Source organism: Balearica regulorum, chromosome 22, assembly GCF_011004875.1.
Source record: "Balearica regulorum gibbericeps isolate bBalReg1 chromosome 22, bBalReg1.pri, whole genome shotgun sequence".
NCBI lineage: Eukaryota > Metazoa > Chordata > Aves > Gruiformes > Gruidae > Balearica > Balearica regulorum.
Genome location: NC_046205.1, coordinates 1,557,440 through 1,578,411, shown reverse-complemented (window position 1 = coordinate 1,578,411; position 20,972 = coordinate 1,557,440). Strand labels below are relative to the sequence as shown.

Sequence of the window (20,972 nt, the reverse complement as noted above, 5' to 3'; positions counted from 1 at the left end):
TTCAGGCTGAGTGCCTCAGTTTGTGTTTGAGGATGGGGAAAATCAGGACATTTGGGTGACCCGATGACTTGATCTCAGACTTTGGGCTATCTGTCTGTACAGAGAAGACGATGTAGGACATAAAACCATATTCCAGAAGTGGAAGCAGCCATCTGGGCAAAAACTTTTGCAGATATTTTTAATTTAGCCTAATTACCCAGAGCTAGCAAATGGTAAATGAGACCGGTGGTGTCAATAACATGCTGAATTAATCCAGGAAAGTTGTGACTACTTTTGAGGTGGGAATCTTCTTTTTTTTTTTTTTTTATCATGACACCTGTTGCTCATAGGTACAAATCAAACGAAGAGTATGTGTATGTGCGAGGCCGTGGAAGAGGGAAGTATGTATGTGAGGAGTGTGGAATTCGCTGCAAGAAACCCAGCATGCTGAAGAAACACATTCGCACGCACACAGACGTCAGGCCATACGTCTGCAAGTACTGTAACTTTGCTTTTAAAACCAAAGGTAAGAGACAGTCAGCTCCTAGATCCTCTGCTTAGTATATTGACTTACAAGCCTTCTTGGGGGCGCTGGCGAAGGGCAAGGGAAGGCCTTCCCAGGGTCTGGAAAACCCCAGGAGTCGGAGGGAGGGGGATGAAGGAGTCTTTAATTGGCTGAAATGTTCAGAAGAGGACCAGCCCTGTGTTAAGCTGCTGCGTGTCGTGGTGGAGAGCACTGGCTGCCCATGCCAGCCTGCAGCAAAGCATCCACGCCATCCTGTTTGTGCTTCTTAATGGGAATGATCCTGAAATACAGCTTCAATGTATAAGCAAAACCACCCCAGAATGCGAGCAGGAACTCCTGGGTACAAGCAAGCATCCCTGACCAAGCACCTGGAGACAATCTTTGGGTGGCTTTTTATGCTAGTGCTCTCAAGATCTGTTTGCGCTGCATATTTTCATCCTTCGCAGTTGCATGCAGCTTTGACATTTTACTATATCATATCAATAGTCTTTTTCTCTCAAGACCTCCATTCCAGGACATCTACTCATTAATGATCCACAACCTCACTACCACCAGATATTCTTTGCAAGCAGCCTTCATCATTGGCTCAGTGAGTGTGCGAGTGAACTCTATCAGGAACATGCAAAACCACATGCAAAATAAAGTCTCTTTCAAGAGACTGTGGGTAAAGTTTTCAGAAGTGCCAGAGGTGCCCAGGTCCTTTTAACTCCTCATAAGAGTTTGGCACCGTGGCCTTGGCGAATCTCCACTCCATCTTTGGTTGCAGCAAGTCTTGCAATAAAGATGTCGAGTTCAGTTTCTTGATTATAGTTTGACATAAATATAAAGTGTCTGTTGTCTGTAGGTCCATCATTGCAAAACTCAGAAGATGACACAGCTGGGAGAGTTAATTGCTCAAGAAGAGCATCAGCCCCCAAAAAACAGTGCTACCCAAGGAAGTGGCACAGCGTGGGTGTGGGGAGGAGGCACTGGGCGCTGCGTGGACCCTGGCATGTGTGCTTACCCAGAAGTGCTGATGGAGGGAGGGCTTGTCTGTGCTAGACAAGTGACCTGGACGCCGGGTGGTTCAGGGTGGGCAGTGCCTGGAGCTGATGGCTTTGTGAGTAAAGTTAGCTGGCGATTTCTGGGTAACAATGTGTTGGTAATCTCTAGGTGTATGGGAGCATGGGGAAGCGATACTGAATTTGAGGCCAAATTCTTGTCAGACACATGCAGCAGATCTGACTGATGGCTCTTTCTCTCCCTCCCAGCCTGAAGCTAATTCTGATTAATTGTCTTTCTCTTTCCCTCTTGCTTTTGTTACTTTCTTCTGAGGTTTTCCTTTGAGAGGTGAATCCGTTCAGCCTCTTCCATCACTTCACCTTGCTTTCTACCATGCTTCTGTTAGGCTTTTATTCAGGATGCTGCAATCAAACCATCTTTTTCACCATCTCTTTAGCTGTTTTGCTCTTCATCTCTGCTCCCTTGAAGCACACAAACTGTCAGCACTGACTGTGCCTATTGCACATTGCAAATAGACGCTTGCCTCCAAGGGACCTTACTTCTTTAGCTTTGCAGGAAACTTGCATGAGGAAGGTAGCATGGAAATGCTTCCTTCAAAAAAAATCAAAAACCAAAAACCCAAACAACAACCCAGTGTTGCAATTTGAATGCAAAACTATTTATTTGCCTATGGATGCATGAGGGGGGCAGAACTTCCCCGGATCAGCAATTTCAGGACAAATAGTTGCATGATGGTAACTTGGAATTGCATGAAAATGGCTCTTTGCTGGAAGGGGTGACAGTCAGAGTCAGACCGTGTCCTGTGGGCATGCTTATACTCCACAGAACTTTGCAGCACTTGGGTAAAAGCTGTTTGCTTTGCGAATGGAGGCACAAGGACCTTTGGAAGAGTTACTGGAGAGTGAGAAAAAGATTAGTATTGGGTGCTGATAAAATTGTCAGATAAAGTCCAGTTACAGAATCATTGCTGTTGGTGATGGAGTGTGAACCAGAGGTCCAGGAGGTTTGCAGAACTGGAGGTTTCACAGCTTGTTTTGCAGACGTCTAGAATAAGCTTGTTTGTGCCCTGATTCATTAGGATCCTCCTTCCTCGTGTGCGATTTTGCAACCACAGTTAATTGCAGAATGGAGAAGCTGGAGCTCTCGCTACCGGACTGCACTTGCAAAAATATAAGCTGAGTTGAAGCTCTTTTAGAAATCAGCTTTCCAAAGTTAATTTTAGCCTTCAGCATAAACTCAAGGGGGATATCTGTGGAGCTGTCTTCATTTTGGCTGTGGTAGATCTCTCCAGCATGATCTAATGCTCTAAACTCTCAAGTAGGCTGGAAGCGGTTAAAAATTTTTTTATTATTATTTTTAATGAGGCTCTTTATCTGGTTAAAATGTACCTCCCCCTCCCCCTGAAAATCCATATCCATGTTCCAAGAACTGGGAAAACTTTTGCAAAAGAGCGAGCTTTACATATTTTCCCCTTTTCACTAATTATGCTGTTTGTCTGCTTTTTATGCATTTCTGTCACTGTAAGCGAAGCTGTTCCTTTGGGTTACAGAACTTCAGGGAAAGGGGTTTTTTTATTATTATTATTTTAAAGCAAATCCATGAGATTTTTTGTGTGCTCACTTAGTTGATGGAAACAGCAGCCTTGGAAATTTGGTTTGTAAAGATTTATTTGATTTTACGTTTCTGGACCAGATATAAACCTGCCTCTTTAATGAGGTGTCTCTACCTCCACTGCAGTAGCGCTCTCCTAAGAGGTTTGTTACCGTGGCCTCCAAGAGGTTGTTTAAAAGAAGTTAAGCAGCTTCTTCATTGTTTTCTTACCAGGAAGGAAATGAAGAAAAAGTTGCAGTCTAACAATTTTCCCTTTCAGGAAGGTCAGGGGGAGCTTTTTCCTTGACCACCTTCCCAGAGGGGACACAGGAACCGCCAGCCCCCCCCTTGTCACTCATCTCCAGACCCTCGGGGGAAGAGCAGCCCCTTTCTCCACTCCTTCTCTTGGGGGCCTTGGGGATGTGGGTCAGAGTTGGCACATTAATTCCCCTCCTGTGCAGACATTATCCTTTTCCACTGCTATTTTCTGCTCTCATTCAGACTCACATCAGACTCTCACGTCCTGATTGCTTAAAATTTCTTAAGATTTCTGTATGGAGTAGCTCACTGTGTCCATGCTGCTGCCTTTGCTTAGAGGTCAGAAGGGACAAGGAGCTTCATATTAATTTAAAAAGTGCTTGTGTAAAGGACATCAGTGCCTGTTGGCTGAAGATATCCATTTGATAGTCTAGTCCACTCACAGTTTCCAGACACCAGACTTCTTCATGTCCTCGGCCATAGTCTTCCTTTAATAAATTAGTTTGCAGTTCCTTAAATCAGCACATGACAGGCACTGAAGTTATTGAACATGTTAATATATTAAATGCATTACCCCATCAGCCCTTAAAGGCAAGGTTATGGCTGCACAGTTTATTATTATTATTACTGCTCTAGCAGACTCAGCGCTCTGCTAAGCCTCCTCTGGAAACTACAGAGCAGGTCCAACTGGCGGAAAGCTCCGAAAGAATTAACCGCTGTTATAGCAGGGCAGATTGATATATAGATTTGCAAAATGTCCCTGCACTCTGTGTGTGCTGGGGTGCTTCCTTAGCAGCTGGGAAGAGGGAAAGGGCCGGAGCATCCCTGTGGAGCCACTGCTGGGAGGAGGCTTTGGTCCCCCAGCTCCTCGGGATGTCACAAACCTCCGATGGGATGAGGACAGAGTTATCCTCTGGAATTTGCTGCCTGCTTCCTTATGGAATGTGGCATGAGGCGTGTCGCTGGGAACAGAAAACGACCCAGTGGTCCAGACAGGAGACGAAACACTGTGAGCAAAAGGGCTCTTTAATTTACCACGGAACAGTAAAAAAAAAAAAAGGGAATGAGGGCTGGAAGTCAAAGACTGGCAAATTCAAGTGAAATATTAGCTGTTATTTTTTTAAACAGTGCAGCTATTAAGTCTCAGCACAAGCCTCAATGGGAAATATGCTAATTCTCTATATTTTGAAATCTGCAAATCCAGCCTGAGTACCTTTCTGGAAGATTAGGTTTTGGCTAACACAAGCTGATAGGCTTGATCTAGAAGATGGCTAATATTTTATAGCCTGTATCACTATAGGCAGGCAGGCTCAATGTTCAAATTCTCTCCTTTAAAGTCAATAAATATAGAAGATAGTAACAAAATTTTAAAAAATTTAAATCTTTTGCCCAATAAATTATATAAATTAAAGCTTTCCTTCTCATAGAGTCTCACTTGGGAGCATTATATCCATGCAGAGACCTAAATCAAGGCCTTTGCATTATTTAATTAAGTCACACATAAAACCTATTTCAAGGGCTTTTCTGGGACGAAGAGTATTGGCCTGTTGCTGGTTCTCTGTATGTGAGTGTGTCTCACAGCAAAATGAGTCTGCTAGTTATAGAGTAGCTGTTGCTCTCCTTGCATATTATTTTAAAAGTAAGTGGAATATGAAAATACTTAAGTCCTGGAAAGCTGTGAATGTTTGTATGACAATGTCATCCTGGACACTAAGATCATGCAGTTGGTCATTTGTTAGGGTATTTTTTTGTTGTTAAATTGTTCACATTTAATAGCAGAAATAGAACGCGTGGTGTATGCCCAATACCGTCAGGATAATTTTTCCAGGAATCTTAATGTTTCTGTTCCCTACTTTTTGTTTTAATTCCACCACTTCTAATATATGATAATGGGGATTCTGAAAAATTAATTTCCCTCTTTTAATTTAAATGGGAAATCGCTTCTGGTCCCTATTAAGCTGCTTTAAGTGCTTTTGGGACACTAGAGTTTTAGCTTTCTCAAAACAACACAAGTATTTAAGCTGCTTTAAATCCAGAATAAGACCTCACAACATCAGAAGAGCTTAAGCAGCCAGTAATACATAGTTATAAGTGGGCATAATGAGAGCTGTGCTGATACTGTATGTACTCCTCCAGTGCAGCAATAGTTGGGGTGGGGTCACAATTTCCACCGATTCCTGAATTTTAGATACAGCCAGTTTATTTCAAATCTGGGAACTTTTTGGTAAACAATCCTTAGTGAGGACCACTTACCTGCTTAGGATTCAATATAACTTTTCTGCTATTTAAATCCAGCTTCTCCGCCTGCTAGTTTCTCTCTTGCTCCTTCCAATATGTTTTTTTCCACTGTTTCCAAGGAAGCAATGCTATGTGGGTTGGTTTTTTGGGGATTTTTTTTGTGGGTTTTTTTTTTTTTTAAGTTGGGAGCCAGAACTCTGTAAGGCAATGAGTAGTTGTGAGTACTTCCTCGTAGGATTCATATCCAGCTTTTACTTAGGCATGGTGTTGATTTTATTGGAAATTTGCCAAAGGACTTTAGCATTTAATCCTGCCAGCATTAATTAAGGGGTCTAAAAACACAAACTGTAAGAAGAACCCTGATAAGATAAGTATCATTGTCCTCCCAATTGCTCCCAAGATGATAACTCAGCTTCTCAGCTGGTGTAAATAAGCCTCAAGCCTTTAACTTCCTTGAAATGATGCAAACTTAGGTCAGATGAGAATCCAGCCTGCTGAGTCTCTCTTCCCTGAAAGGACAGCAGCATCCCTATTTTGTTGGAATTTTTTCTTGGCGTGCACACAGGGTGCTGTGCATGGATAGACCGTGCACCAGGGGATTTGCACCGAGAGCTTTGCAGAGCTTGTTCATCAGCGTGTGTGCATATTGCCTTATCTAACCAAATGAAGATGAAGGAAGTTGGACAGCAGAGTAGCAAAAAGCAGAAAGGGAAAGAAAGCAACACTTGCTATGAATTCGTCCTTTGGTATTTTGCATTAACTCATTTGCACAGGGGTTTTTGGCATTGCCTGTGCAGTCCCTTCCAGCCTGTGCAGGCAGCCTGGGTGAGGAAGGAAGAGGAGAAGCCATGGCGTTGCTTTGCACAAGGACAGTTGCCTCCAGTGAAGGGAAATAAAAAAGGAAGTGGCACTGATGGCTTCTGGCAGAGCTTGTCAACCCGAACCGTTGCTCAGGGTGGAGCTGAGGCAAAGCAGAGGTGCAGTGGAGTGATGGGCAGAGAGCTGCAGGCTGCAGGAGAAGCCGGCTGGGCTCCCTGTGTCTGCCCAGTTCCTGCAGCAGCGAAAGGGACGGTGTGCGTTTGCTGCAAACGGCACTGGAGCTGAGGCAATGGGGAGGACTTGTGTGTATAACCAGCCTTTGGACATCTGAAATGGCCAAGGTGGCTGCTGTATGCCTCTGAGGACCTTAGTCCTTCCCTCTGGTATGGGGTGGCTGCAATCTTGCCCAAAACATTGCATTCAGCAGCACCTCCCCGCTGAGTAATTAATGTTATGCCCTCCCAGTTCATCCAAACCCAGCTGCATGTAGCACAGTGAATTTATGAGCTTGTTTAGGGGATGTGGTAGCACCAAAATGCCTGGTGGACCTTTCCTCCCCACTTCCCACCACAGGGATCACAGCTGAATTCCCAAGGTGGCATAGACCATAGTTTCACCAACAACCCCTTGCTCACACCAGGCATTTACTTGGGCTTATTTTCTATGTTTATCATCATTGGAGGGAATCCACTTAGGGATTTTGCTGTGGTAACTGAGCAAAGATGGGTCATTTTTGCCAGCCAAGATCTGATGTGCCGTGATGGACAGGCAGCAGCAGCAGGGTTTGATTTCAACAGACTGAGTCAGTTTGTCTTTTTGCTACTTAGGTCCAAAATTAAATTCCAGTTCCATGAGGCTACAATTTGGACTTGTTGGATACTTTTTGGTGAAACAGTTTTTCACTTTAAAACAATGGTGATTCATTGGAACCATAGGTGTCCATGAGAGCATGTTCTTGTCTGACAGGGTGTCTTTGGGTCCACAACAAAACTCCTGGTCCAAATTGGAGGAAGAGAGGTCTGATTCGGAGCAAGAACCTGAGCCAAGCTGGCCTCATCCTCATAACTGAGTGTCCTAACCATGGGGCTAAGGGTGTTTAGGCATGAAGTTTAAAAATAATAAATCTCTCTTATTGGAGAGCTGTTTTGCTGCATTTAAATTATTAAGTATCCTTTGAATCCACATCCTACATGGGTGCCAGATACACAAGGATATATAGTCAGCCTTTGTCTCTCTTGGTCTTTCCTGTTGGAGCTATTCCATTTTGTATAAAATGGGCTAAATAAATAATTCATGGGCTGAAGAGAAACTAACTTGGTAGTTCGATGGTTATGGCACTCTTCTGAGATGTGAGGGCGTCACGAGTAATTCTCTGCTCCAATGAATAGTTGTTTATTTATTTATACTATCCGGAGCAGTGGGAGGAGAGGTTGATAGAGGCACTCTATACTCCCACCCAGCTCAGGGACCAGGGGACTCTGTGGATTGCAGGATACCAGCTGAGGGACCTCAGTCCTCAGCTGAAGGTTATAATAAAGTGTGAGAATTCATTTTTTTCCTCAATTTTTTTCTTCTTTTTTTTTTTTTTTTTTTTTTTGGTGAGAAAAACAAGCCTCGTGTTCAGCACTGCTCTCAAGTGTTAACAAACAGGAAGGCTGATGGCACATCGTATTGCCACAGTGAATTTGGAGTGCTCAGCCAGCTCCTGGGCTGTGCTGGAAATTGAACAGCTCTTGGTGGAGCTTCAGCAAGGGCCCAGGTTTCTTGTCATCATCAGCTCAGCCCATAAAGAGGTGTGGGAGAGGAAAGGGAAAAATGGGACATTTTTTCTTTATTTCTCTTATTCTTTATTTTTCTCTCCGTTCCACCTCCCTTTTCCTCCTCAACAAAGGATGCCCTTTGTTCAGTGTTTCCCTTGGATATAAGTAGGGTTAATAACTGTCTAATTAACCTGCCTGTAGTTTGAGACTTAGAGAGGTGCCCAGTGAGGCCGGCATGCCCATGAGTTATCCCATCACACTGTCTCAGAGCAGTAACCAATGCCCCCACATCCCGGACTCCCCCTTGCAGGGGCTGCTCTTTCCATCTCAGCCCCGAGGAAGTCTCATTAGTGCTCAGCAGTTTTTCTCAGTGCTGCCCAACCCTGGTGCGCAGATATCCATGATTCCTCCTGCTCCAGGGAGCTGAGAAATTTTGCCTGGCACTTCAGTGCATGCCAGAGCATCTGAACCATCCTGCTGGGTGGAGAAGGTGATTGTAGAGTTTTTCACCAGTGCTGGCATCTTGAACACTCATTTTTGGTGGTACCAGTCTGCCCCGTGGTGCTAAGGAGCTCCTTACCTCCAGGCAGGTGACCCTGTGTGCTGGGATGAGGTGGGAGGTGATGCTAGATGGAGGTGTGTTGCCTTCCCCACTTTCCTACCATTTTTCTGTGCTGCACCGTGACTGCTGAAAGCAGTCCAGGACTTTTCTTCCCCCAAACCCAAGTGTTTTTTCAGGTTGCACAACACCTGAAAGGTCGCACAACCAGCACCTCCTCTTCCACCTTAGTGCAGCAGCAAAGGAACGAAAGGGAGGACTTAGCGTTGTGTTATGGGGTATTTGCAATGGATAGCGGTTTGGGGAGAGTCAGAGGCCTCCTTGTCTGATACAGAGCCGAATTATTAACTTGTTACTGCTGAGCTTGCAAAAAGAAAAAAAAAAAAAAGCGAAAGCCATATTGACCAAAATATGTTCTTTGCTTCTTTTCAGGGAATCTGACTAAACATATGAAGTCAAAGGCCCACAGCAAAAAATGTCAGGAGATGGGCGTGTTGGTATCTTCACTGGTGGATCTGGAAGCCGAAGAAGGTAAAATCTTTCACATTATAAACCTGCTATTGCTGCTAAGAGAGGGCAATATCCATTCAGGCAGGAGACGTGCTCCGCAGATGATCCTTTCAAAGATGTGCAGCAATTTCGTTCACCGCAGGTTCCTTCCAGCACCCAAGGGGGGGATTTCTGCTGTCATGGCGTGGGTTTTGGGGCCATCCTGGGGATCATCCTGCTTCCGTGGGACAGTCTGTGAGCCCGAGTCTCCCTGCTGGGGGTTGTGCATGTTAGCCTGAAGTATTTTGGCTGCCTGCAGACAGAGGCAAGAGTAAACAGACGCGTGAGGAGCATCCTGCGTTTGGCCCAGCGCTCTGCATGGGGGTATATACATAATAATAAATAGCAGATCTGTAGCGTGAGAAGGTGCTTCTTGGTATTTCGGGGTATCTCTAGTAGGGAGTTCAGAAGACTGACTGCCTTGCTCTGGAAGAGCCTGAGTCTCTCCTGGCTGTAGAGGGAATCTCTGAAGCAGCAAAGAGATTCTCCCCAGGATGCACAGCATGAAGCTGTGAGCCCCCACTTTGCTGCTGCAAGTGTGGGTGGGTGAAGGAGAAAAAAATCAGTCCTGGCCCCCCTGGATACTAGAGCTGAAGTGCTGACGTGACCCTTTGGTGCATGGCCTGTGCAGGCTGTGGTGATGTTCTTGCAGAGGGGGTGCACTCCAGCAATACAGGAGTATTGATGATTCGGGGGATAGCTTCCCCTAAAGGTATCTGTGTCCAGCTCTGGGGTCCCCAGGACAAGACAGTCATGGAGCTGTTGGAGCGAGTCCAGAGGAGGCCACAGAGATGATCTGAGGGCTGGAGCACCTCTGCTATGGAGACAGGCTGAGAGAGTTGGGGTTGTTCAGCCTGGAGAAGAGAAGGCTGCGGGGAGATCTAATTGTGGCCTTCCAGTCCCTGAAGGGGCTCCAGGAAAGCTGGAGAGGGGCTGGTGACAAGGGCAGGGAGTGACAGGACAAGGGGAACGGCCTGAAGCTGCAGGAGGGGAGATGGAGATGAGATGTGAGGCAGAAATCCTTCCCTGTGAGGGTGCTGAGGCCCTGGCACAGGGTGCCCAGAGAAGCTGTGGCTGCCCCTGGCTCCCTGGCAGTGTTCAAGGCCAGGCTGGATGGGGCTTTGGGCAACCTGGGCTAGTGGAGGGTGTCCCTGCCCATGGCAGGGGGTGGGACTGGATGGGCTGTGAGGTCCCTTCCAACCCAAACCAGTCTGGGATTCTGTGATTCCTCCTGAAAGGGCCTCCAGAGAAAGACTTTTCCCTAAGGATCATCTCCTAGGGACCTGCCTGTCTTACGGTATTTGGCTGATCCCAGGAGACTCCAAATTACCAGTGCAAACCTGGGCTGTGTCTGGAGGGACTGGTTCATGCATGAGCTGCTCCTATCTCTGCAGGTAGACCCAGCCTGGACCCTGCAGCACTGCTGGAGATCTTAGCATGCCAGGACGGGGTGTGAGCAGCATGGGGGGCAGCTGCCTCACTCATCCCTCACTGTCATGGGTCTTTTCCATGTGTAGGATCAAGGCGAATCACCCAGGTCAGAAATGATCTGAAAGTTTTCTCAGTAGGGGAAGAGCCAGCAAAACTAAAATAACATGGTGCTTTGACATTTAATGGCATTATTCTGAGTGCTTTACAAGAAGATACTTTTACCCTGACCTGCTTATTTCTTTAATCTACTTATGCACAAACACACACACACGAAGTCTGTCCAAGGCTCTGTAAATTCAGGACTCAGTCTGTTCTTTGAGGGACGCATGACTCTCTTATTTAGTAATTTCCGCCCTGGTTTATAGTATCTGCAGCTGAATTTCCCTGAAGTCATCCCGAGAAGCAGATCTCCTCCTGGGAGGCTGGGCAGCATTAGGCAGGCGTGTGGTGACCATAAGCACGTCTGTCTCCATGAGAAATGTTGAGGGGAAGGTGAGGAAGATCTCCAAGCTGGGAGATGAAGGAACATGGGAACTCTCATGTATGCTTAGCTGTTTGAGGTAGAAAAAGATATTTTACCCAAATTATTGGAGACTGCACTCCGGCAGCTGTGAAGGGTTAGGTTATGTGTCTCCAGGGAACAGTTAGATGTTTTTACGATTGTTATTCTGTTTCCTTTAGCAAGACCCTGAGTATTCAGGGCTGGAGCTACAGTGCAGGAATGATGGGGAAGAAGCCTTAGGGGTAGCAGAACTTAGGTCCTCATGAAATTTTGGGTCATCTGCATTTGCATTCAGTAGGTCATTTGCATTTATAGGAAACACTGCACATACCAGCTATAGAGGGAAGAGAGGCTCTGGGAGCACAGGTCTGTTTCTGTCACAGCATGATTATTCCTGGATAAAACACTTAGTGCCACAGAGCAGGGTGGTGGTTTCTGTTTGCATTGCATTGCAGGCTGGTCATGACGCCATTGACCCTTCCTGGCTGCCACCCCAGAAACCCAGTATGAAAGCAGCTCTTATGGCTGTCTTTAGCATTTTTTTCCCATTTCCTGTTCCACCACACCCCCCCCCCCCCCATCGGACCCTGAACAATTTCAATTTCCCCGTCCCTGCGATTCATTCTGCCACAGCCTGCAAGGGTTTGTTGACAATGGGTTAAAATCAACTTCATAAAACACATGGCGCCACGGTTATTTTTATAAAGTGAACATCAGCTGAGCAAGTTCTGGAGTCGGCGTTGTGAGCCAGGGAATGTTAACTCGGCAGGAACAACAAACGGCGCTTATCACCCCGGTCCCCTGCTGAGGTCAAGTCCATCAGAGGCTTTATTGGGAAAGGGGCTGGTTCCTGGGACGTGGACAGTGTCACACACTTCCTGCTTTATAGGTAATTAAAAATCAGTAAGTGTGTTTCCCTATGAGCCCATGGTGGGAATGGGGTTTGCTCTGCTGCAGGCAGCAGCCCTCCGAGCCACAGAGGGAGCTCCCGGTGCAGGTGGTTCAGGGGGCTGGGGGGTTTGCACCCGCCGGGCAGCCCTGGCCGCTTGGACCCTCCAAGGTGCTTCATGTCTTTTGGATATCAAAGCTCAGAAATGCTGTCCCCTGCAGTGTGCTTTATCCTTGGGGTATGTCCACTCTGCTTAATTAAACAGTGCTGAGGACATTTGCAGGCATTGGCACGCCATGGTCGCAACTTAAACTGCAGGAGCGTTCAACAAGACATTTGTGGTTAGGCCATCTACCACACTTCCAAAAAAATACTGAGCACGGTTTGGGAATTAGCATGGCCTTGGGACCATTCCTGCAGATGTGGCTACCCTGTTTTGGAGGCACAGAGATGCAGATGCAGGGCAATCTGATGGGGTGTGGGGCTCATGTCACTGTCCTGGGACAAATGTGCCTTGGAGGGCTGATGTGACTGTTCTTGACCTGAACAAACCACGGCTCAACTTGCCAGCAGAGAACTTTCAGGAGATATCTGAGAAGTCCCACTGGTTAACCAGTCCCAAAGCCCAGTGATCCTCCAGTGCAGTGGTACCATGACCTCTCAGGCTTGGGTTCTGGTTCAGGTCAGGTGCATCCAGCTCAGTGGTCAGGGGACAAGGACATGGGAGAAAGAGTGAGCCCTATGGCATTACTAGACATCCATGCCCCCTTTCAGAGTGCCTTTCCTGACACGTACAGGGATGGACAAAGGGCTCTCCCAGGCCATGCAGAACAAACATCTAACCAAGACTGAGGACATCTGATCTGGCTCAGGGATGGCTTTCTTCCTTTTCAATGTGCTTGAACTCCTGGGTTTTCTCCAGATCTTCAGAGCAACCTTTTGATCAGGCAGAGACATGCTGTATTTGCCGTGGCCTTTCCAAAAGGGGGCATGGCCAAAAGATAACCTAGTTGGGGATTTTGCAGTAGGTGTCCCAAGGGAAAAGTGTTGGCGTGGTGTGAGCAGCGGGAGACTGCTCCCATATGGGATTGCTGGAGAGGTCCTTCAGTCTGGGAACCCACTTAAAATAATTGATTAGCTGATGGTCTCCAAAAAATCTCTGCCTGCTGTTATACCACCCATTGGTGATGCTTCTGCAGATCAAAGCTAGATAGGGAAAGAGGAGAGTGGCTCCTGAAATGTTGGTTGCATGAATCTGAAAAGAATAACTGTTAATTTAAACCTTTCTACTATAGTAAATTAGAACTTAAGAATCATATTAATTGAGTGTCACTTTTGAAAACCTGCAAATCAGAAGTCCTATTTATGTTACATGTAGTTGCAGGCTTCTGAGGACAGAATAGCAAGGGCTCACTTCACCAGTCCAGTGGAATGCTTTCATTCATGATTTCCTTCAGTCGTTCATCCCCAGGCTCATACAGGGTTAATAGTAGTGCACTCAGCAGCGCAGTGAAAGCCCGTCCAGGCTGTGGGATGATGGCAGCACTCTGCTTGCAAAAATGGAGGACTGGCAGGTGATGAGGCTGAGCTGGTCTCAGCCTTTGGCCTCATGGGAAGAGTAGGTCTAAATCCAAGAAAGCCCAAGAAAGGTCTGCCTTGCATCCCCAGGTCAGCTGGGAGAGCACTCAGTGGAAACAATGGGTCCATCAGTTGGGGACTTTTTTTTTTTGGCCATCATTAAATCATTGGTCCCTGACTGCTTGTGGCTGAAGACATGGTGGTTGGACACCTGCTAAGCCCAGCAAGGAAGGGCTCTACCTGTGCTGCAGAGGAGACGAACCCATTAGTTTTCGGAAGGGACTCCTCTCCTGTTGTTGCTGTTGGCTGTCTGGCTGCTCGCTGGAATGTGTTGCGCTGTCTGGACAGTATTCCATTATGCAAGCAATCCGTGTAATTTTAGAATTACAAAAAATATACAGTCCCCATTTCCTCCCATTGATGAAGACCATTTGTGTTCATGTAAAAGGGACAGTCTGCCAGGAAAGAATGCAGAAAGGTGAAAACGGGAAGGTGTGGTATCAGAGGACGTTCCCTTCCTTTCCTTCCAGCTTCTTTTTCACCTGGTTTTACAATGAACTGAAATTTCAAATATTCTATCTCATAAGTAAGGAGGCCAATTGCTCACAAATGTCAAGTAAATACTAAATAAAGCAGCCAAGAAGATGGTCAGAAAATTGTGTTTTGTACTGTAATGGTTGAGGCTATTTGGATGGATGAGAAAATAATGTAAAAATGGCAGAAAGGTGCATGAGACATCAGAGATCACAGCTGTATCACACATACCCTGCTCTTAGAGTAGTGGATTGCAAAGAGCCTTCCCCTGTGTAACCACTGTGTAACTTGTCTGCAAAGAGGCTCAGAACAGAGTCCAGCAACGACTATTTTAATTAAAAAAAAAAAAAAAAAAAGAACATTGGTATTTCCATGTGACACAAAGCAGCGCAGGAAGATTGCTGTGCTTTCCTTTGGGGGCAGGCAGGGAGGGAGCAGCAGTTCCTAAAACTCCCTGGATTATTTTAAACTACAGTTATATTTCACTTGATTGTTTTTATTTCTATTTAAGGGGCAGGAGAAAGGAAGGGGTGTTACTATAAAAGGAGATTGGAGTATAATTCTTCACTCCTGCATTGGTTTTGCTTGGTGTGAATGCACCAGTTTGGTAGAATAACTTAGAACAACACGCGTGTAATGAAATGCAGCCCTCAGACAAAGCCATTGACAAGGCACATTTTCACTAGCTCCCTCTCTCCTTCCTTCCTCCATCTCTCCCTCCCTCTCTGTCTTCTCCTGACCTGCCCTTTCTCTGCCCATTAGCTCAGCAAAACGCATTTCAGTTGCAAGAAGCCGTGGCTCTGGTCTGAGCTCTCTTTCTGCCTGCAAGGAGCGTGTTACGAGGCCAAAGCAAACTTGCTTTGGGCTGTCCCCGGACTCAGTGAAACGTTTCCCTCGGTGGCAAATGCAAACAACTCCCCAGTGCGGAGCTGGCTTCACGTTTCCCTCACTCCATACTTCTGACCTCGCTGTCTGTCCTGGCAGGCGCCTGTCCGTTGTGTGACTGGGGCCAAAAAAAGAGACCACACAGGACAAGGCTCTCAGAGCCACGCAGCGGAGACTGAGGCTACAGCTGCCTGTCCATCCTGAAACCCATAGATGTCAAACCCCAAAACCAGAGACAGGGACTAGCTCATAGCTCTGGTAGTGAAATGCATTCCTTTTCCATGTAAGAAATATGCACAGTTCATCCTACAGCTGGGAGAACTGATCATTTGGAATAATATTTGTTCTGAACTCAGTTCCTTTGGGAATTTGCAAACAACCCGCCACTGGATCCTGGGTCCAGCAAACACCATCATTATACAAGCGTTTCACAATGCAAATCAGCCTCTTGGCGGAGAGCTGCTGACTTCGCCTTGATGCTGAATGAGTTCTGCAGTAGGTCGTGCTTGATGGACTAGCTGAGATACTTTTGAAACAGGGTGGGGAGCAAATGAGTTGCATTTCAGGCTGATTATTGGATGGCTAGTCAGCCATGATAAAATACATGTCTTATTTCACTGGTAATGCCAAATACTTCATGAGCATTTACTAGTAAGACCCTTTTATTCAAAGTAAACAAAATTAGACTTTTTATCCATAGATCACAGTGACTTCTGTGTGGCCATGTCCCCTTCTGAGAACCACCCTGCCTGCTGCAGGCAGGTGTGGTCCAGCCTCCGCGTTAACTCCATTTAATTTCCCCTCCGGCTTGTCCTGCTGACAGATGGCAGCTCTAAATGGAAAACCGTTTCAGTGTTCATCGGAGGAGAAATGGTGTCCTAGGCTGAACTGCCAGGGAAAAGAGGCCAGCAGTGCTACAATTAGTTCCCCGGCTTCATGCAGGTGTCAGAGCAGCATCCCGGCTCTCGCCTTCCAAAGCGGGGGACCAAGCACGTCCCAGCAGCTCTGCACCCATCGTCTTGGTGCTTGGCATAAACAGAGTTTGAGAAACTGGTATTTTATCAGCCCTTCGAGCAGTGGGGATTTGCAGGAAAGCCTCCTGACGGTGCAATTGTGTTGAGCTACAGTGACATCCAGTGGCTGTTCCCGATGGACCTCTTCAGGCTGAGCTTGCATTTCTGCCAGGGTCGCTGCACATCTGGCATGGGGAAATGCAGATTTTTTCAGTGCAGAGCAGAGCAGCAGGTCAGCCAGCAGCAAGCTGCTTAGGAGCTTGGTACTGGTCTCAGAAAGCTTCTGCTGGTCCTTAAAGTAGAAGAGACATGCCGTATTTTTACCTGCAGATACATTTCAAATCCTTTAGAATTTGCTTTTTTTTATACTCCTCACTGTTTACAAGCTCTTATTAACAAACCATCCTTGAGCAAGGCCATCCACAGACAGCAAAAACCTCTGCCACAAAGAAGCATCTGCATCATAGAATTTATAAAAATAAGGGAAAATCCACAGAGGTTCTTTCAACCCTATTGTTTGTTTTTTAATAAAAATCCTGTCTTGCTAATGTTTAACTATCATGTAATCTAGGCAGGAAAAGGCTCAACATGTGGAGGATGGGAGCAGTCATCCCAGCAATTTACTCGCACTTTGGCAGCTGTAGATATTTTTTAGACAACATTGCAACAAATAGTCATAAAAAGCCCACCAAAGGGTGATAGTGTGTCTGCTTTTCTGATCGGTTACGAGCATTTTTTACATTGCTAGAGAAAGGCAGGCAGGGTGTGTGACCGTGTACAGCAGAAGCAGCGATGGATGGCTGTGTGTGTTCTACAGAGCAACGGCTGGAACTGAGATTAGGGCAGAGCGGGAGGTCCCAACGGTGGGATTCACTAGGATCTACTGGGGTCATCCGGAATGGAGTTGGCACAGAGGGCAAGACTGCAGGCTTCACAGCATGAGATGATCAGATCTAGGAAATAGCCGGGTTCTCTCTCCTCTTGTCCCCTTAGAACTTTTGAGCAGATTTAGCACAAAAATAGTCCCTGTATGTGTGTTTTACACTCTCTGTTTTTTGTTTGCCCATCCCTTCAGGAACCAGTGAAGACCTATTCCAGGACTCTGAGGGGCGGGAGGGATCTGAGCCAATTGAGGAACACCAGTTTTCAGACCTAGAGGAATCTGACGATGATGATGACAATGAAGATGAGGATGATGAGGAGGAAGAGGAGAGTCAAGATGAGCCACCTTTAAAGTTGCCGGAAGGCCAACATACCACCCTCCCGATGCACTCTTCAGGTGGCTCTCCATCTTCTCAAGAGGAAGGCACTGAAATAGCATTGTCCTTAGCCCAAGAAACTGTTTCCAGCAGCCAAAAAGTAGGTGAAGGCCAGCAGGCCTCTTCCTCAGGGCTGGAAACAAAGTGGTCAGCAGACAGCAGTGACATTGCTGTGTGCCACAGCTTCTTGAGTCTCCACAGACCAGCTTTGACCTCCACCGAACAATTGGCTTCTGCTGAAAGAGAGTCTGTCACAAGGCCACAGATGTCCTTAGTTATGGACCTGTCAACCTCAAAAGACACCTCCCCAAGAAAAAGGTGGTCTCCGAGCCAGGACTCTGGCAGAGGTGGTGGCAGCAGCAGACCAATGCTAGCGAGAAAGCACCTGTTAACCAAAAATGAAACTTCACCGAAACGGTTTTCACCAACTGGAGAACTGTCTTCTCTAAGGTGCCTGTCTCCAGGGAGAGGGTTGTCTCCTTGTCAGCGCGTCTCTCCCCGGAGGGAGGCATCTCCACTGAGATGTGTGTCACCAAGACTTGAGCTGTCGCCCAGCAGGCATCTTTCCCCCAGAAGAGAGCTGTCCCCAAGAACATACCTTCCACCAGAAGGAGAAGTCTCCCCTGTGAGGCACTCGTCGCCGAGCAGAGAGATGTCATCAGTCAGATATTTATCGCTGAAGAAAGTCTGGTCTCCAGGCTGTTCAGAGTCGCCTAGGTATCCATCCCCCGGGAAAGAGGACTTGCCTGGTACTAGCAAATCAGCAGCAGATGACAAAGTTCAAAGCTCATATCAAGCCCAGCATGGGATATTATCTTCAATGCCTCTACCTCACAGGTTCTTTGGCAAAAACGTACAGCTCTATGAGTCCAAGCTGGTAAGTCCAAGCTCTTCTTGCTTTCTAGTCCCTGCAGTATGTTCTCTGATATGTTTTTTAATGAGAGTTGCAATGCAGAAGTGCGCAGTGACTCTGACTGTGACCGATGTCACAGGTAACCCAGAGAAAAGTGACAATGGACAGCAATGGGTTTTGCACCCATTTTGGTCCTGCCCATCTCAGTTGAAGAGAAATCAAGTTGTCCCTTCTCCAAGGGATTATTTGTACTCCTGACCCAACCAGTCTCCTGCTGAGACAAGCAGTAAGGATGATCACTTAATAATGACTATTTGTCATTAAGACACATTTTTTTCCTGGTAATTTCATGCCCATTTCTGAGATTTCACCAGCTGGGGTGAAGCTGTGACCATTTTTCACCGGTCAGTGACCTGAACCAGATCTGAACTAGCCATTGCACTCTATTGCTGACTCCTGCGCTACGTACATAAGCAGCCAACTCTGTTCGATTAACTGCTGAGAAATGTTTGTTTGGACATCTCTGATTTCATCTCGCTTCTCTCTTCAGCACAGAGAGGTGTTTCCCACTGGGTCCAGAAAATTATTTAGTCTCTCTGCTGGACATATCAAATCCTATGGGTAAAGGAAAATTACATGTTCCTCCCACTGCTACAGGCAAATTAGACATTGGTTTTGGTGGAATGTTTCCCATTTCTACTGAAGTGCCTGGCCCTCCTGTATTTTATGCTGATGAACATGAGATTCAGTTGCTGGAGTTGCTCTGCTGTGAGACTCGAGCCGTTAGGGACTGCGCTGGGAAGAGAGAGGCCTTTATACAACCCCTGGAGAACCTGTCACGGCAGATGCTGACCAAGGTCTTCTCCAGAAAAGCCACGCTGCCCAGTGTGCGTTTCTTCCATGTCTATGATAACGTACCATCTTTTGGTGCTGCCTTCCTTCTGCTTTCTACTACAAGTGTTTGTCTTAGCTTCTCAGAGACAATCCTTTTTTTTGGGGGGGTCCAAACTTTTGCTTACTTTAATGCTATTTGCCTTTCCTGTCAATTAACTTCTTGTGGTGAATCTCAGGGCTGTGGAAACCCCGGCCCTTCGACTCTAAAGCATCTCTGTGAGGAAAACTGCCCACTGCCACTACTTGTAGCAAATCCCCTGAGCTCCTTAGTCCACAGTAGGAGACAATATTGTATACTCCTGCTTATCTGCCCATTCACACCTTTTAACTTACGGTCTCACATATATACCTTTTTGCTACATTTTCCTGCTCCTTTTATGCACCCAAGGTCACCACTGTTTCTTTTCTCATGTGCCTCCAAAACAACAATAATGACTCGAATGGGAAACTTTCTATTTGTTAGCAAGATGGACACCGGGGCTTTCATTGCAAAAATATGTTCCTGGTAAGGCTACAAGAGACAGAAAGATCAGACGTGGAATTACCAGATCCCAAATGGAGTTTTGTGCTCAAAACTGATGCCTATGCATTGCTTAGAAACTTGGAGACGATCTTAGCTTAGCTTCAGTGTCAGGCTTTCTGCCAAGTCAGGCCTGACCATGACCACCTCTCTTCCCAGTGGCTCTTGCAGTAGGTCGTCTCTCCTGATGGCTGTTGCACCATTGAGATGATTTGTTTGGGGGTTTCCCAGTATGCCTATAGTGATTCTGCCAAGATTTCATGTGGATAAGTGAAATTTAGCAAGTGTTCGGGCTTGTAACTGCTGACCGAGTATACGCTATCTTCAGTGGCTCTTGCTTTCTCTCTCTTCTGTTCCCTTTTGCTCCTTTCCTCTGTCGCATCTACATAGAGATCCAACTTGTAGCGTCCGGCAATTCTCCATAATCCTACAAAGAAATATGCCCTCCAGACAACCCTCAAATTTTATAGCTAACCCCATGTTAAAGGAAAGTTGATTTCGGTTTCTGTTGCTTCCTCTTCTTGGGAGTCCTGTTTAGGGGTTTAGTAATAACCTCATCACTAATTAATCCATTTCTGTTTAGCCACATATCTCTCCATGATGTACATTAGGAAACTATGTGAAGCACCGAGAGAGAAAGAGGAAAAGGTAAAATGGTAGGGTCTTAACCCTTGATTTCTACAGACCACACCATGAGGGTGGTGGTGGGGACCACACTGATGGGTGTGCTTTGTGTCAGAGTTAACGCTGTCTCTCACTCGATCCAAAACATCCTTGCAATTAGCAACTCTAAGGATGTAATCCTGCTTTAAGAAAATACAGTAAAATTAAATAACATTCTGGGCTCTCAGAAACCCCATGTACGGAAAGGGATCCAAAGCGGCTCAGATGGCAGGAAAAGCTGGCATCCTCTGTTGGGGTTTCAAAGGCAACTCTGATAATAGGGTAAGGGATAATTGTTTTAAACTAAAAAAGGGTAGATTCAGACTATATATAAGGAAGAAATTTTTACACTGAGTGTGGTGAGACACTGGCACAGGTTGCCCAGAGAGGTGGTAGATGCCCCGTCCCTGCAAACATTCAAGGTCAGGTTGGACGGGGCTCTGAGCAACCTGATCTGGTTGAAGACGTCCCTGCTCATTACAGGGGGTTGGACCAAATGGCCTTTACAGGTCCCTTCCAACCCAAACCATTCTCTGATTCTGTAACGATCCAAGCCTGAACTAAAGCCCTGGATCTGTGCCCCGACAGACCGTGGGCATATTTGTACCCAGAAGGCAAATTCTGTGGGTTGTGTTGCTCCTTACCTTAAAGGTTTAGGGGTCCAAATCTTC

At 46.4% G+C, this 20,972-nt stretch overlaps 1 protein-coding gene across 5 annotated transcripts in view; it reads left to right on the top strand.

Annotated features, from left to right (window-relative positions):
- The window catches only part of HIVEP3 (HIVEP zinc finger 3), a 270,230-nt gene that overhangs the window by 246,518 nt on the left and 2,740 nt on the right, over nucleotides 1–20,972 (top strand). For 4 of the 5 annotated variants that reach the window (XM_075774101.1, XM_075774098.1, XM_075774099.1 and 1 more), the window contains 3 exons: nucleotides 330–505; nucleotides 9,164–9,262; nucleotides 17,188–18,248. In XM_075774101.1, the coding sequence (XP_075630216.1) occupies nucleotides 330–505; nucleotides 9,164–9,262; nucleotides 17,188–18,248 (1,336 nt within the window). Of the gene's footprint in view, nucleotides 1–329; nucleotides 506–9,163; nucleotides 9,263–17,187; nucleotides 18,249–20,221; nucleotides 20,287–20,972 lie in introns of all 5 variants that reach the window. The other variant, XM_075774102.1, reaches the window with a different exon arrangement.